Raw genomic sequence first — 17267 nt, 5'->3', positions numbered from 1 at the left:
TCAAATCCTGATAGCATCTGCTACGCTTTCCTTGCCTCTGAATTAGAATTTGTCAAAACTCTCTGATTTCAGCCAAAAATAACTGAAATCATCATAAAACATAACAACTCATAGTAGAATCCAAAAATATTAATTTTACACTAAAACCTGTGAAAATATAATAAAAATTAAACAAAATATAATAAAAACTATATGAAAATGATGCCAAAAAGCGTATAAAATATCTGTTGATCAACAGTCACGTTACATTCCCAATTCATAAGGTTGAAGAATGAAGATACATCTTAGAATGAAATCAAACATATATTGAAATAGAACAGTAATATTATTAATCCATAAGAATCAGCAAAGCTTCTAACCTTAACCTAGGAGGTTTAGTTGCTCATACTGTACATAAAATAATGAAAGGTTCGAATGGGTAAAGATGAGGCAGAAGATCCTAAACATGGTTGATCTTCTCCTATATATACTAATCTAATAACTAAGAAGTACAAAAATATGATAGAATAGACTGGTGGTGCGAAATCCATCCTTAGGCCCACTTAGGTTGAGTGCTTGGGCTGAGCTTAGCGTCCATCTTGAGCAATGGGCATTGAACGCCCATTAGGGGATGATTGGTGCTGCCTTGCTTCTTGGTGGGCATTGAACGCCACAAAGGGGGTGGTTCTTAGGCTTTCAACGCTGGCTTGTCTCCTTGGGGCGTTGAACGCCAGCCAGGGGGTAGCTTCTTTGCATTCAATGCCCAGAATGGGCATTCTCTTTCGAAGAAAAGTATAAACTATTATATATTGCTGGAAAGCTCTGGAAGTTAGCTTTCCAACTTCATTGTGAACACGTCATTTAACCTTCTGTAGCTCTAGAAATGCTTGTTTGAGTGCACTGAGGTCAGAATCTGAAAGCATCTGCTATGCTTTCCTTGCCTCTGAATCGGACTTCGCCAAAACTCTTTGATTTTAGCCAGAAATTACCTGAAATCATATGAAAACATAAACTTAAAGTAGAATCTAAAAACATGAATTTTTCACCTATGAAAATATAATAGAACTTAAACAAATCATAACTAAAACTATATGAAATTGATGCCAAAAAGCGTATAAAATATCCACTCATCAGTGGTATTCTTAGCTTTCTCTCCATGTGAAGGTTCCAATTTTCTAGAAATTGCAAAAGCCTCAATTCACAAAAGAAGTTGGCAAACTTAACTGAGTCGGAGGAAGGCATAGCTTGATCAGTCTTCTCCTTATCAGTAAGGTGCTTCTCAGTCAAGGGCCTATCCATTATCTTAGTGGTAGGCTGTGATCTTTTCCTTTTGCTATAGCTGGCCTTAGCCTTGCCTTTTCCTTTTCCTTTTCTATCCAACATCCTGAAAAACAAAATTCAAAGGATACGGAATATCAAATAAAAGCAAAGGAATAGAAAGGCAAGCATTATAAAATCAAACAGACAGAAGACAGAAAACAGAGGAGTTAAAACTAAAACATGAAGTGAGTGGATAAAATGTAATTTCTTGGAATAGAAGGAAAATAGAATTCAAAATCAACAAGAAATCACATTCCAAGAAATTAAACACACTAAGATTTAGAATGATTGTCTGTTAAGAAACAAAAATTGTTATGACTCAAAAGAATTTAAAAGAGTTAATTGAAAAAGGGAAGATTAAAAAGAAAAGTTAGAAGGCTAGTTAAATCAAAAGTTAGAAAAGAAAGTTAAAAGTTAGGGGCATAACAATAATTGCTCTTAACCATGATAATTTCAAAAATTTTGAAAGACAATAATTGCTCTTAACTAAGTAAGGCACATAAGCACAAAAGAAAAATGAAAGTCATCATCAATGTGTTTGATCACTTTAGTGAAAAAATTGGTGTGGAAGGCTTAAACATATACTTATGTAACCCAAAGTGAATTGAAACCAAGAGTTAATTGAAAACGGTTACAAAAGCAAAAATGCACCAATAATTGCAACTTCAAAGAACCTCAATCAACAAGAGTTAAGATTAGGTCAAATTGAAAATTTATTAAAACAACTTCAACAGTTAAGGAAAAATAAAATTGATTCAAGACCATGAAGAAAGAAAAAGTATTGATCTAACTTGAAAAATTAAGAATATAAAAGAGGTTCAGAATCAATTGGTCAATCAAGGTTCTATTTGACACAGAAATCCGTCACATAGTTCCTTGATATCGTCAATCAAGTAACTCAAATAGAGGGAACCAATTTCAATTCACAAATTGAAAATTAAGAGCATAAAAATTTCAGAAAATTTCAACAGCATTCCGGCAGTAAATTGAGCATTCTTGGAATACAAACAAGTAGCAAGCTCAAATCATATAAGCGTAACGCAATATTTAAACAAGAACAGAATATTATAAGCTCACATTATTCTGTCATTAACAATCAAAACAGCTCCAAACAGCAGCAAACACACTATACATAATGAAGCACAATAATCAACATCAACCAAAACAACTCAGCAACATGTCAATAGAACAAAATAGAAGTATTTCAAACAACAAAATCAATCAAGCAAACCTATAGCCATTATCCAGCTAGACAACATAATCAACATGAATTCAAACCTAAATCCACTACAACATCAATTAAAACTACCTAACCACCTAGAATTAACTAACAAGCATTTCTAACTAAACTAATTAAACAGAAATTTAACTAAGCTAACTATACTAACTTAACAGAAAAAGAACAGAACTTAGAAAGGAAAGCTGGGGAAACCTGGGAGGGTTTCAAGCACAGAAATGGGAGCTAGACAGGGAGAAGAGAAACAGAACAGAACAATGCCAGCACAGGAGTGGCGGCTCCGACAGTGGTGCGGTGGCGGTGGGCAGAAGAAGCAATAACCGGGCGGAGAAGCAGGGCGAAGCTCCTGGGTTATGGCATCGAGGAATGGAGGAGAAAAAAAGAGTTGGCAGTCAGAGATGGGGACGCCAGCGGCAATGGTGTGGCTGCGACGGAGTTGGGTGGTTGCGGTCGGGGAAGAAGGTGAATGGCGGAGAGAGAGAGAAGAATATAGAAAAGACGGGGAAGGGAAGAAAAAGAAAGTTGGCCGGTAGTGACAATATGGTCACTGGAGCTGAGGGATTGATTGTTGATGGCGGTAATGGTGGTTATGGAGGAGAGAAAGAAGAGAAAGAGACGTTAGAAGAGAAGAAGATCCACGCGAATATTAGGGGTTAATAAAATCAAACCCATGTATACGCGTGGGTGATGCGTGAGCTTGGAAGGGACAAAACGGTCATCGATGTGTACGCGTCTAACACGCGTAGGCGTGAGAGAAAGAAAAGAGGGTATGACACGTATGCTTCAAGCACGTGCACGCGTGATTGGAGAGAAAAGAAGGTGACTCGTACGCGTGGATTACGCGTACGTGTGGGAGAAATTGTGCTAAATGCATAGCTTCAGCACCCATTCCGCGCAACTCTCTGGTTTTTGGCACTGCAGTAGCAGCACAACGCTCGGACAATTCTCACATGGGGCTTTTGAGGGTCACGCGTGCACGTCGTCCACGCGTACGCATGAGAGGCTCCTTTTTTTTTAGAGAAGCATTAAAATAGGATTTAAAATTCTTTCTACACTTACAACTCCAAACCAACCAAAATTTAAATCTAAAAGAAATCTTTAAGTTTTTGAAAATTTTTTTTTCAAGTATCATACTAAGTAACTCAAACAAACTTTCAATGCAAACAAAGATTGAATCCAAAATAACCCACCTATAATTCTAAGCACAAATCTACCAAACAACTAACCAACAAAGCAATATATACAAGAGTATGGAAAGAAGAAAACTACTTAACAATGGCAACTCAATTGTTCATTGATTATATCTACAAGAGAAATGGAAAGAGTTTACCATGGTGGGGTGTCTCCCACCTAGCACTTTTATTTATTGTCCTTAATTTGGACAATTGAGAAGCTCCTTGTCATGGTGGCTTATGCTTGTACTCATCCTCGAACTTCCAAGGTTGCTTTCTCCTTAAACGGTTGTCAGAATTTTCTTAAAGGATTCATTCGCGAAAGCGAATTCTTCACTAAGAGGACTTGATGCATGATTTTCATCACCAAGGGAACTCAATTCATGCTTCATTCCTTCCAATTCTTCATTCACAACTTGTCTTAGAGGTTGTGCACTCTCCTCCTCAACATCAATCTCAATCTTCTTGGAAGAACTTTCTATAACTCTAGATTCCCATGGAGGTTCAGCATCTCCTAAATCTTCAACCACTTCCTCTTCTTCAATAATTATAGCTTTCTCCAATTACTCTAATACAAAGTCCAACTCCTTATTTTCTACCATAGTTTCCAATCTCTCTTTCATACTCCATTCTTCATTAGATTCTCCACATGTGACCATGGGAGTACTTTGAATGCATAGGTGTTGGGAGGCTAAGTTAGTTACTACCTCGATCAAGGTAGCCATGAATTATTCTTGCCTCCTTTGAAGTTCAAGTCGCTCTTGAAGAAAGGTATGAAGCTCCCTTTGCTCTTGGAGAATAGTGCTAAAGGTATCATCTATTGGGGATTGGGGTGGACAGGAGGGTTCATTGTTTAGGAGAAAGGGTTCATTATAGGAAGGTGGTTCTTCTTGGTAAGGGAATGGAGGTAGTGTATATTGAGGTGGTTCTTGGGAGTAATTATCTTGGAATTGGGGTGGTTCCATGTATGGCCCATATGGTTCTTTTGGTGGTTAGTATGGTGGATATGGATTAGGGTCATATGGAGGTGTTTGGTGGTATGGAGGCTTGTGAGTATGGTAGTTCAAAACTATGTTAAGGAGGGGGTTTAAAGGTATATGGTGGCGGTGATTAATAATCATAAGGAGGCCCACTATAGCCATTGGATTGGTATGCATCATGGAATGGCTCTTGTTCATAGCACATTGGAGGAGGTTGTTGCCAAGAGGATTTATCATAAGCATAGGGCTCCTCCCACCTTTGATTGTAGTTCTCATTTTCTACAACATAGTTGTAACTCATAGCCAAAGGGGTGAGAATTCATGGTAAAAAGAGAAAACAAAATCAAAAGCGAATAAGAAATAATGAAAATAAATTCCTAAAACTAGCAACAACTAAGAATCAAACCAAAAATCAAGCATATTCATAATATTCACATATATACAATAACCAATAACAATGCAACACCATTGCAATTCTCCGGCAACGGCGCGAAAAACTTAACGGCAGATTTATGTCGGTCTAGACATTTCTCAATAGAATCTCGTTGCAAGTATAGTTCTAAACTAACAAACAATCCTCAATCAAAGTTTAATTTGTTCTTCACAAGTACAAACCCCAATAAAAATAACCGAAGTATTTAAACCTCGGGTCGTCTCTCAATGAATTGCAGGAAAGTGTGCATATTATTGGTTATGGGTTGTATATTTTTGGGGTTTTGAAATGAGGACAAAGAAATGTAAATGACAAGAAAGTAAGTGAAACTCAAATGGTGAAAAGGTCTTGGCAAGGCACTACAAGAAAACATGTCTATTGCCACGCTTTTTGAGCTACTGCCACGCTTTTGAAAGGGTGACCTATGAAAGGATGGCGGTTGCTCTATCGCCACGCTTTTTTCAGTCTATTGCCATGCTTTTTGTTTGCCACGCTTTTTTACAAACTTCCACTTGTAAAAGCATGGCTGTAGGTGGGAAATATGGCCACGCTTTTAAAGCGTGATCATATGTGGAAGGTAGGGCCACGCTTTATAGAGCAGATATGGCCACGCTTTTACAAGCGTAACAATAGACGAGATATTGCCACGCTTTTAAAGCGTGGCAATAGCAAAAGATAAGACCACGCTTTAAAAGCGTGGCGATAGCCTTATCAAGTTGTAAAAAAAACCACACTTTAAAAGCGTGGCGATAGCCTTATCAAGTTGGAAAAAAAATCATTTTTTTGATTTTTACCTTCATCGCTGCAAAATATAAATTTTCAATCCTTTTTTATTACCATACCTATAAATAAAGTATGCAATTTTTATTACAAGATAAATCAAACAATAACTAGTGACATATAGCTACAGAAGTGACATTAGCTGCCTTCACATCCAGTAATACATTAGCTGCCTTCACATCCCGATGAATAATCTTAGGATTGCATTGCTCATGAAGATATTATAGGCCTCGGGCTGTTCAGAGCCACTTTTTTTCTCGTAGGCTAATCCAAAACAGCCTCCACAGGTTTGAGTTCTTCATAAGAAAATGACCCAAGTTTTTGAAGCCAGCATAAACAACAATATACAGTTCTATGTTATCAATATAAATTTAAATTTCGCAGAGCAGGATACAGAATTTTTTATGCTATCTAGTGGATATTTGAAATTGGGTAAGCTTACATTATGACAGTTTTATTGATTATATAGATCATCTTCATCTTTCTCTTTCATGTTTTATTTCCCTTAGACTCTGTTATGATAATGATAATTATACCCTGGAATGCTAAATAGCTATACGAATGAAACAAAATAAAGATACAAAATGGAGGCGACTCTTGTAAAAATATTACTCTCGCAAAGCCAATTTTATTTATAACTAGCAGGACTACTCATGTGCCATATAAGTTGATGGTTAAATACCTCGAAGACGATAGGCAACCTCGAAAAGTTTCCTGAGCTTGCAAATATATTCTACCTCCTCTGTAAAGCAAAAGTAGATAATAAAACTGATTAGTATAGAACAACTAAGTTTTTTTCCCTAATAATAACATAATATATTTATTTTCTAAATTTCCCAATTTCTCTATACAATATCAACTAAACCCTTAATTTTATACATTTAAAATTTTATTAGCTAATTGTTTATTAAAAAAATAGTTTTATAGCAGATCTCGCTTAATTTTAATCTAGAATAATCCTAATGAGGAGCCAATTTTATATATAGTAGTTCAATACAGTCAAGGTTTGCACTTTTTATTAATTTTGACTTTTTGAGTAAGGAGAAGAAATAAATAAATTACTCTATTTCATTTAATAGTTAAAACACGTAAACCATGTAAGTTCTTTGTCTTGTCCTGTACATGTCTACATTTTTGACAAAACTATAATAATAATAATAATAATAATAATAATAATGCTTTTATGGGAGCTAAAAATTTTTTCTCACCTATCTGTAGATTGCAGAGAGTGATTTGCTTCCTGAGTTTGCTAAGGATGATGTTGATCTTTTGACCATAGTGGGACAGTTCCTGTTTATACTCTCGAAAACCAACCAAATATATATAAGCACATTATTCTACATATTAATTAAGCAGCAAAGTTCACTATAACATTTTAACAGCATCTCCACTGAGACTTTCATAATCGGTTAACCTTTTAACAGCAATGTTTGTGCCATCGGGTAGAACACCTTTATAAACCTTCCAAAAGCCTCCCTGTCCTAAAACATTTCTCTCACTAAAGTTGTCTGTAGCTATTTGCAGTTCTCTCCAAGCAAATTTTTTCAGCTGACCGAATCGAAAAACAGATAAAGAATTAAATTTCAGTTACTATATGGCAATACCAATAAGTTCAGCATAAACATCAAATAATGGAAAAGATAAAGCTCAATTGTTGTCACCAACTTGCATGCCTATCTGGCAATCCGAGAATTGATTGACTTGTATATTGTGCACAATTAAGCACTAATTATTATAAGGCCTGAAAGATCCACTGCATTTTTGAAACAAGAAAACAGAATATTGATTACATATTTATAGAAGCATATCACCTGAAGTAACTCCTTTTCTCGAGAAGCCTTCCATTGTCGAAATTGTTCTGCCTCTTGCTTCATTTTATGCTGCAATTGGACCTACAGTTTTCATAAATCCAATATCAAATACAAAGTAAAAATTTCAATAATTAAGTAGCTAGAAAAATTAAACACAAGTGCCTTTTGAGCCTTGATGTACTGTATTTCATCTTGTAATTTTTTTGCAGTTTCTTCGCTCTTCTCCTTTTGCTTTAGTAGCTGCACCTGGTTTTCTTGTTTCTTCTTGAGGTCTAAAATCTGATGTTCAAGATTTTAATATATAAATAACTCAGACACTATTTGACATTGGAAAGGACAATTACCATGAAAATAATATCGAGCTATTACCTGTGCTTCCAGTGCTTTCAATTTTTGGCCATGAACATCTTGATATTTCTGTAAACAGTATTTTGATTCCTTATTTTCATTTTTATGTTTTCTGTTTTCATAATTGTGAAAAGAAAAACATAAACATAAGAAAAATACTATTTACTGTCTTCATTTCTTATTTACACGACTTCCTTTTTACAAAATTTTGAAAACAAGTTACAAAAAAAATGTAGACAAGAAATAAACCAAACCAGAAAAAACTTTTTGTTTGTGTGCTATCTAAAAAATATTCAAACCTAACTATGTCCAAACCTACACTTTTCTTTTTTCCTCCTCAAGCTCCATAATTTTCTTCCCAAAGTGCTCTTTGAGTGCTTCAGTATCAATTCCAATGCGCTTCATCTTAGACTGCAAGGAAGTAAAAATGTATGGAAATTAAAACACAATAAAATGGAACACTTACTGATTTACTGTTTGAGGCCCCAAGATATTAGCATAAGGACAAATTAAGAAAAACAATTAGCACATCCCAATATCACTTGTTTTTTGTTTTTAGCCTTCCAATATTAATGTTATGGAAAACGATGCTGCAAAAATCCTTTATTTTAAAGTCAATATACTATAGTGTATATAGTAGGAGCAGAAAAGACAACTTTATTTAAAAATTTGAAAGAAAAAAAAAAGGTAATGACCGAAGAAAAAGCTTTAATTTTGAACTCTGGAGTTTAGGTTTAAGAACGGCCAATACCATATGGTGTACGAGCTTCTCGTATATTCATTGTTCTTCAGTTACTAGATTTATTTCTAATCTATTATACATAAAGAGAATATTTAGTAAACCCAGAGGAAGGCCCACTTCTTTGCATATGTCAGCCAACTCCAAACAAGTCCTGAAATAAAGCAAAGCATAGCCTATAGTTCAGCAAAAATAACCAAGACTCAAAAAGAAGCAAAGATTTTGCAAGAGCTGCTGAGAAACATACACAGATGCCAATTCGGAAGGCTTCAATATCGCAGCACAACCAGCTGCCAGAGCAGGGAAAACCTTTCATATAGCCATTAACAGAGGATAGTTCCTAAAACATGATATCTAGTTAGCCATCAAGATAGCAATTTTTCTAACAGAGAGAGGTAACTAGTTTAGGGATTGTAAAAAAATATAACAGCTAAAATATCAAAATTCAAAAGCTAAGATCACACAAAACAACATTCAAAATTAGGTATCCATTATCAATTAACCAAGAAGGAACATCCGTGTTGAGCATGCGATTGACAGAGAGAACGAATCAGGGATTGAGATTCAATGGATCATGATAGAGAGAAAGCGAACAATTATTGCAAAAACGAAACGAGAAGCGAGCATTTGAAAGCGATTTAGAGGAAAATGAAAATCGAAAGGGAAATCCCTAAAAGTAAAAACAACGGAAAAAATCGAAAAATAAAAAAAATAGAAGCGTTGGAAGAAGAGATCAGACCTTTGGAATTGGAGAGCTTGGAGGAGAAGAAATCATCGAGGAGATTGACCTTGTCGTCGCCCATATTTGGTAGAGCTCAACATTTAATTTGTGGAATTCGAAGGTGAACAGAGAGATCCAGAAAGAATGGACGAAGAACAAGAAAGAGAGGAAGAGTATGAAAACGAAGATGAAGATTAAGAAGATGAATAAGATTGTGACACGATTAGGGTATGGAAGTGGTTTGGAAGGCGAAGGGCGAAGGGAATGGGAGGAGCTCTTCAGGGGTAGCCNNNGGACCGGGTTGGGGGCCGGGTCATTACATTTTTTTTTAAATCTTTTGGCCACGTTTTGTAAGTGTGGCCATAGTGAAACCCTCTCGCCACGCTTTTAAAACGTCCCTGTTTCTCTCTATGGCCATGCTTTTGAAGCGTGGCAGAAAAAAAACCTTTTGGCCACGCTTTTAAAGCGTGCCAAAAGAATACTAGGATATGGCCACGCTTTGTAAGTGTGGACATAATGAAACCCTGTCGCCACGCTTTTAAAACGTCCCTCTTTCACTCTATGGCCACGCTTTTGAAGCGTGGCAGAAAAAAACGTGGCCGTTTCTCTAATAAATTGCCACGCTTCCAAAAGTGTGGCTGTTGACCCTTTTCGCCACGTTTTTTAAGCGTGGCAAGAAAAAACGTGGCCAAATCTCTATTCAATCACCACCCTCACAAAAGCGTGGCCATAGGCCATTTTTCTTGTAGTGAGGGTTGATGGTTAAGGATCTCTATCATTGTTACTAACCACAATATGATAATTCCAATGATCATTCCCACTTTGTCATCCCCTAAATTAGAGGAAAGTCAAGTGTCAATGGAAACAAATTATCAATCACTTGGACATTAGTAACTCTAGGTCACCCAAGTTACCATCCTAAGCCAAGAACACAAAAATCTACTCTAAAACTCAACCAAGCTTTTTATCAAACACTTGGAAGGCATAAAAGGAAAGCAAGATAAAATTGCAAGAAATATTAAATCTACAACTACCCAAAGCAAGGAAATAACAATAACAACTCGATTAAACAATAAAAACATCAAACATAAATTGCATTAATTGAAATTAAAAGCAACAAAGTGTCATAAACATATGCAACAAAATAAAGGAAATGACAAGTAAAATTAGAAGAGCAAAGATGTAAGAACAATAAATTGAAAGGAAAAGTAAATAAAAGCAAGAATTTGAACCTAGATCTAAAGAGAATTTAATCTAATCTACCCTAATTCTAGAGAGAAGAGAGAGCTTCTCTCTCTAGAATATGACCTAAAGCATGGTTCTAATCTATTCCTAATTGCTCCCCCTTGATCCCTTTTGATTTCAGCCTCTAACAGCTTCAGAAATGAGTTGGACTTGGGCCTTGATGGCTCAGAAATTACCCCAGCATTTTGCCTTTAATGAGGTCACGTGGCGCTTGTCACGCATACGCATGGGTCACGCGTACACGTCATCTGGCAACTTTCTGCATCGGTCACGCGTACGCATCGCCATGAATTCTCTAAATGCTCATTTCTTCATGAATTCTCCACTTGCATGTTTTTCTCTTCACTTATTTGATCCAATCCTTGCCTTATAAATCCTGAGATCACTCAACAAACACATCAAGGCATCGAATGGAATTAAAGTGAATTAAAATTAACAATTTTAAGGCCCAAAAAGCATGCTTTCACTCTTAAGCACAAATTAGGGAGAATTTACAAAATCATGCTATTTTAGTGAATAAATGTGGGAAAAGTTGATAAAATCCACTAAATTAAGCACAAGATAAACCCTAAAATTGGGGTTTATCCCGTGGACGTAGGTCACAAAAAAGAGTCATCGGTCGGATCTATACCATTTCGCCAACAGAGGGTGAAAAATTCTATTTGCATATTTTGTTGTCAAATGTAAGAGGCCTAACTGGTTGGGATGATTTGCTAACAGTGAATGATGTCCAATATTCATCCTTGAAGCAATCCGCTCAACATTGAGGACAGTTGGAGAGCGATAGTAGTATAAGATCATGTTTGGTTGAGGCATCTATTTTAAAAATGCCGTGTGCTTTAAGAAGGTTGTTTGCCACCATCTTAATTTTTTGTGAGCCAACAGATGTAAGAAGTTTGTGGGACTAGTTTCTTTCATGCATGGTGGATGATTACGCATCAACAAGCTCTAAAACATGCCATGGTTTGACAAATCGTTTGTTTAGGGATTTAAATGACATCCTCATACAACATGGAAAACATATTGCACAATAAGATTTACCAGCTCGAACCTCAGACAATGACAACAATAACTTCATGCCTAGAATTAATCAAGAAGAAATGTCCATCGAAGTTCCTCAAAGAGACCTGTGTTCTATTGAAAGATTGAATCATGACCAGTCTGCAGTTTTCAGGTGCATTATGAATACAGTTGATCGGAGAGAAAGTGGAGTCTTCTTCATTGATGGACCAGGAGGAGCAGGTAAAACATTTCTTTACAGAGCTATAATTGCATATTTAAGAAGTAAAGGGTATATTGTCTTGGTAACTGCGTCCTCAGGAATAGCTGCAACTTTACTTCCTAGTGGTCGAATAGCTCATTCTAGATTTAAGATTCCAATCAATCCAGAGCCATCCTCCATGTGCAATATAAGTAAACAATCTGATGTCGCAAAACTGATTTGGCATACGACAGCAATAATTTGGAATGAAGCACCAATGGCTAATAAAAAGACAATGGAATCATTAGACCATACATTGGGAGACATATTAGAAAACAATAATCCATTTAGAGGAAAGGTGATGGTTATGGGAGGGGATTTCTGCCAAGTACTACCTGTTGTGCCGAAAGGAAATAAGTCGCAAATGATTTCAGCTTCTATTGTTAAATCACATTTGTGGGCATCCACCAAAATTCTCCACTTGTGACAAAATATGCGATCTCTTAACGATCATGATTTTGCGGAGTATCTCAAGCGAATAAGGGATGGGATTGAGCCTACCATATCTGAGGACTTGGTACATATAAAAGCACACATGGCAATACCATGGAAAGGTGAGGCATCATTACACAAATTAATAGAAGAAACTTTTCCAAATTTGCAATCTCATAGGTGGGATGCATCTTACATGGTGGAGAGAGCGATATTGACACCCAAAAACCATGATGTACAACAGCTCAATGATATAATCATCATATCATCCTTTGATGAAGTAGAAGGAGATACAAATAACATGTATCAACAAGAATATCTTAACTCAATCTCCACGGGTGGATTGCCACCTTATACATTGAAGGTAAAAAAGGGTGCTCCTTTGATGTTACTGAGAAACATAGATCCTAAGGTAGGCTTATGCAATGGCACAAGGTTACTGTGTCAAAGAACTTTTCAAAACATGTTAGACATGAAAATCCTAACAGGCCATCACTTTAGACAAAAAGCTTTTCTGCCTCGGATGAAACACAAAACAACTGAGAATTCAGGATTAGCCTTTATGCTTATTAGGAAGTAATTTCCTGTAAGGTTGAGTTTTGCCTTAACGATGAATAAATCATAAGGGCAAACTATTCATAAGGTAGGGATCTATCTCCCTAAATATGTGTTCAGCCATGGTCAATTATACGTTGCACTATCTCGAAGTGTTTCTCAGTCAACCACAAAAATCTTAGTCAAAGAAGGAACAGTAATAGGAAAAAGCGGATAATTCACAAGAAATGTGGTGTTCAAAGAAATTTTGTTACCTGCACCTCAGGTAATTTATGAGCTTAGCAAATACGTTCACCTTTTTACAAGTATAATCCGTGTATCATGTAATTTTATCATTACAATATCAACATTAGAATAGATAGTTTTGTTCACTAATGTCAACAACTAATGACTAAGATTTTTAACAGATAAATGGATATCACAAGAGCTCATCAAGATACGTCAAGAGATAAGAGAAAGGAACTCGAACATCTCCTTTACCCAATAGGTATGCACCAACTAAGATTTACATAAATTATACAAATTTTATGATACATCATTGAATATATCAATATTGGTTTTTTAAGAAATTATGGTATGCAATGTTTATATTTACTTTGAAAAGAATTCAAAATTTAACTTCTTTAAATGTTGATATCAATTTCATAACTTTAGAAAAAAAATATAAAAATTAAATTTTAGCCGCCAATAAAAGATACAGGTATGTCTTATTTGAGATGTATCATTACTTAATCTAAAGTAATATATAAAACACTATTGAAACATATTGTGATACATATTTGCTTTAATAAATTACAGGAACAAGGGCTCCAATCCTTATGTAGTACATGAAAAGATGAGCAATCAATTACATCAATGAGACCAATCGACAATAAAGTAAATATTACAATATTAATGATAGTGATAATTTGGGTGCATTAATGATACATATTTTTACTTTAATGTTATTACTCACACGTGAAATTGAATCAGGTTCGTCCACTCAAAATTTATTCTATTAGTTGGGGAGGTATAGTTAAAGTAGACAAGACTCAGTTATGGAATATGATAAAAAGAGAAATATTTGATCAAAAGAATCAAAGGTAATGCGATAAACTTTTGGTATATAATAAATAAAACCGTCTATTTCGACCTATATACCAATTATGTTGAAAGTCTAACTTTTTTTTCAGCCATGAACTCAGAAAGACACAACTAACTCATTTTGGTACAAAACAATATCATTACAGGTAATTGTTATTAAAAAAATAACTAATAAATCAGATGTAATATCATTTAATTTATATTTAGTCAACAATAACTCACGAATTATAATCATTTTTTCTCCTTTTAAGAAAATTTAATGCAAAACAATATATCTCAATTCCACAAGTTTGAATTGAATTTTTCTCTATAATAAGATATCAATTTAATTGAATATACCTGAAGCGTTTATATAGTTATTTTTATGGTAAAAAAATCTGACATTTTTTCAAGACGCAAGAAGTTATTGATAAGGAGATGTATGATGAATTACGAAAGATTTTTTCCAAGTACATTATCTTTATATTCTCCTTTTTTTATTAATTATCTTATAGTTTGATATTTAAAAAAAAAAAAGATAAGCATATTCATTTCCTCTGTCCTTCGACTAATTGTAAGAAAATGAAGGCCTCTTCAAATTCAGATCCATATTTTGGCCACCACTTAAAAAGGATGAAAACAAACATGAAAATCCATGATATTTACGCATAATTAACCTTTTGAAATATGTAACATGCATTTTGGTTTATATATACTCTTTTTAAATTAGGATAACATTTTTGTTGTTATTTTATGAACCATATCTATTTCTGAAAATATATATACATACCTTTATTGTGTGCATTTATAATTTAACAATTTAAGTGTTTTTTATAGTAATTTTAATTTCAATCAAACTATCATATAAATAATACTATGTTAAATTTGAAATAATGAAAAAAAATACTGATTTAATAAATTTAAAAGGTGAATAATATATATTAACAAAAAGATAAAATTAATTTATTAAAAAACAATAGAAAAGCGGTTGAATAGTGCCTGTTGAGCAGCTAGTTTCATATAGGAAAACTTTCAAGTATAACAGTACACCGATATTTTAGTAATTTTTAATCATTGATTTAAATTATGTATAGTATATATATTAAAGTAACATATTTCAACAAAAAATTTATTATTAAAATCAATAATCAATAATTTTTTATATGAATTTTTTTATTAAATTTATTTTTCTTTTACAAGAACAATTATAATATCATCGACATATGATAAAAGTAAACATGAATATTTGGCTTTATTTTTTATTTGGTTCAAATTTAGTCAATAATAAAATATGACTGATATACATATATAGATTGGGGTCATACAATATAGATTATTTAATATAACCTAACTTATCATACATATGAGTATATGAGATTACTTAAAATATTTAAAATATAGATCATGTGAAAAAAAGTTTTGACAAACAAATGTATTGTGTGGGAAATAATTAATACTAATTCTTCTATTTTTGTTATTATTTTTTTTTAACGAATTAATTAGATATGTAACACACTTAATTGGCTTTATCTGTTTACTAGCGACTCAATAGATTCTACCACTTTTCTATTGAGTTAAAAAAATTAATTTTATATTTTAATTCTTAAAATTATAAATTTAATATTAATAATTAAAAATAAATTTTAAAAAATAAAATATTTTAAGTTATTTAACATGTAAAATATATAAAATAAATAAATTTGAATTAAAAAATTAAGATTAAGAAAATAGGTTGTTATTATGTGAACAAACTAAAGAAAATATGTATTGGTTCACTAGAAAACGTTAGTATCAAAATAGTGTTTATTTAATTTATTTATTTGTGTTTTAAAAATAAACATTGAAATAAACCACTATTTCAATTCTTTTCAATTTTTAAGCCATTTTAACTTGTGTATTAATATGAAAACTAAATTATCAAACATACTATTAGAAATATTTAAAGTCTCAATAGAAAAATGTAGTTAAATTCAGTACATGAATAATTAAACATATGTTAAGTTCCAAGTATACTTCATAGCTGAATTAATAAAATATTATTATTATTATTATTATTGTCAACAATATTAAACATTATATATATAAATGATGAATTATAAGATAAAGAGATAAGTTTGTAAAAATATAGAGATATTCTCTTTTAGTTATTATTGTAATACAAGGTCCTGAAAATCAGTTCAAACTGGCCGTTCGAACCATAAACAAGTGAAAACAACGAATTAATTAGATACTATAATTAAAAGATTCAGAAACCGCACTCGGTCAATCAAACCAAATTGAGATCCTACCGATTTTTTTCTAAAAGTCCAAAATCCTACTATTACAGTTGCCATCACAACTTCTGGATGCTGCCTTCATCACGCAGCCATTGTTGCTGCTGCAACTGGTCTCACCTCCTGCCTCCCTCACGCAGCACTGTCCTGCCGGTGACAACTCTGTTCCACCACGCTCCTCCCCTTCAGTCGCGTTGGCCCCTCTAGTCATACCTTGTCCTCTTACGTGCTCACTGCTCAATCTGCTCTCTTCTAGGTATTTTTTTTAACTGTCATTGTTGTTAGTCAATCCGTGAACTCTGATTTTTTTATTACTGTGTGGTGTAGGATTGCGAATAATCTTGAATAGTTTATCATATGGTATTTTATGGTGAGGCTTTTTTTTTATATAATTTGACTTTTGAGTTTGTATTTGAAAGAGATTATAACATTGTAGTTTATGTACTTTGGATAATATTTTAAAGTTTATATTAGACTATAATTATGTTTTACTGTGTATATTTATATTTTATGTATTATTTTATTAAAATGAATTTTCGGTTGAACTACGATCGNNTTAAAATGATATTTTGGTTGAACTACGGTCGAACCAGTAAATTAGTAGTTAGAGCGATTTGATGTCCGGTTCAGTTTCAGAATCTTACTATAATCACACATGTATCGTAGGTATAGCAATTTTCAGCTTTTGTTTTTTAATCAGGGAGCAGGTTTGCAGGAGTGGTTATGGCTAATTGGCTAACTTAGAGTGAACTGTGCAAATTTCTAAAAATAGTTTTCATCATGGCTTTATGCCTTTATGCGATGAAAATTGACATTATTGGGTTTGTTTGAGATAAATTGGGTTGAAATTCTTCTTTTTTTTTCTTAAATAAAAAATATTTACATGAATAAAATATACTTTATCAAAAGGCATGAAAAA

At 33.6% G+C, this 17267-nt stretch overlaps 3 protein-coding genes across 7 annotated transcripts; 2 read left to right on the top strand and 1 right to left on the bottom strand.

Annotated features, from left to right (window-relative positions):
- Window positions 329-9804, bottom strand: LOC107612243 (kinesin-like protein KIN-4A). Of its 5 annotated transcripts, XM_021109443.1 has the most exons (12): window positions 9539-9804; window positions 9047-9139; window positions 8812-8953; window positions 8380-8471; window positions 8082-8172; window positions 7875-7991; window positions 7713-7793; window positions 7316-7449; window positions 7110-7191; window positions 6584-6643; window positions 1204-1363; window positions 329-968 (listed from the first exon to the last, which is right to left on the bottom strand). In XM_021109443.1, exons 3-9 carry the CDS (start codon window positions 8812-8814, stop codon window positions 7110-7112), a joined length of 600 nt encoding a protein of 199 aa, XP_020965102.1. In that variant the 5' UTR covers window positions 8815-8953; window positions 9047-9139; window positions 9539-9804; the 3' UTR covers window positions 329-968; window positions 1204-1363; window positions 6584-6643. The 5 variants fall into 5 exon arrangements, 4 of the variants coding, with proteins under 4 accessions (XP_020965102.1, XP_020965101.1, XP_020965104.1 ...); XM_021109442.1 differs by having other exon boundaries at window positions 329-1363; XM_021109445.1 differs by having other exon boundaries at window positions 329-1363; window positions 8920-8953.
- Window positions 11866-12453, top strand: LOC110265302 (ATP-dependent DNA helicase pif1-like). Its single transcript, XM_021108234.1, has one exon. The coding sequence runs from the start codon at window positions 11866-11868 to the stop codon at window positions 12451-12453; it is 588 nt and encodes a 195-aa protein (XP_020963893.1).
- Window positions 12460-16697, top strand: LOC110265301. Its single transcript, XM_021108233.1, has 3 exons — window positions 12460-12870; window positions 16402-16541; window positions 16676-16697. The coding sequence occupies exons 1-3, from the start codon at window positions 12460-12462 to the stop codon at window positions 16695-16697; spliced, it is 573 nt and encodes a 190-aa protein (XP_020963892.1).

This window comes from Arachis ipaensis, chromosome B08 (genome assembly GCF_000816755.2).
Source record: "Arachis ipaensis cultivar K30076 chromosome B08, Araip1.1, whole genome shotgun sequence".
Taxonomy (NCBI): domain Eukaryota; kingdom Viridiplantae; phylum Streptophyta; class Magnoliopsida; order Fabales; family Fabaceae; genus Arachis; species Arachis ipaensis.
This window is presented reverse-complemented; position numbering and strand designations above follow the sequence as displayed.

Bases quoted from the DNA above. Each gene is read 5' to 3' on its own strand.
- LOC110265301 (XM_021108233.1), top strand. From the start codon at position 12,460: ATGCGATCTCTTAACGATCATGATTTTGCGGAGTATCTCAAGCGAATA. The intron at 12,871-16,401 runs GTAGGCTTATGC...CTACTATTACAG, and splicing joins TGAGAAACATAGATCCTAAG to TTGCCATCACAACTTCTGGA. The intron at 16,542-16,675 runs GTTGGCCCCTCT...TGTGTGGTGTAG, and splicing joins CGCTCCTCCCCTTCAGTCGC to GATTGCGAATAATCTTGAAT.
- LOC107612243 (XM_021109442.1), bottom strand. The intron at 7,992-8,081 runs GTAATAGCTCGA...CTTGAACATCAG, and splicing joins TGAAAGCACTGGAAGCACAG to ATTTTAGACCTCAAGAAGAA. The intron at 7,794-7,874 runs GCACTTGTGTTT...TGAAAACTGTAG, and splicing joins AGTACATCAAGGCTCAAAAG to GTCCAATTGCAGCATAAAAT.
- LOC110265302 (XM_021108234.1), top strand. From the start codon at position 11,866: ATGTCCATCGAAGTTCCTCAAAGAGACCTGTGTTCTATTGAAAGATTG.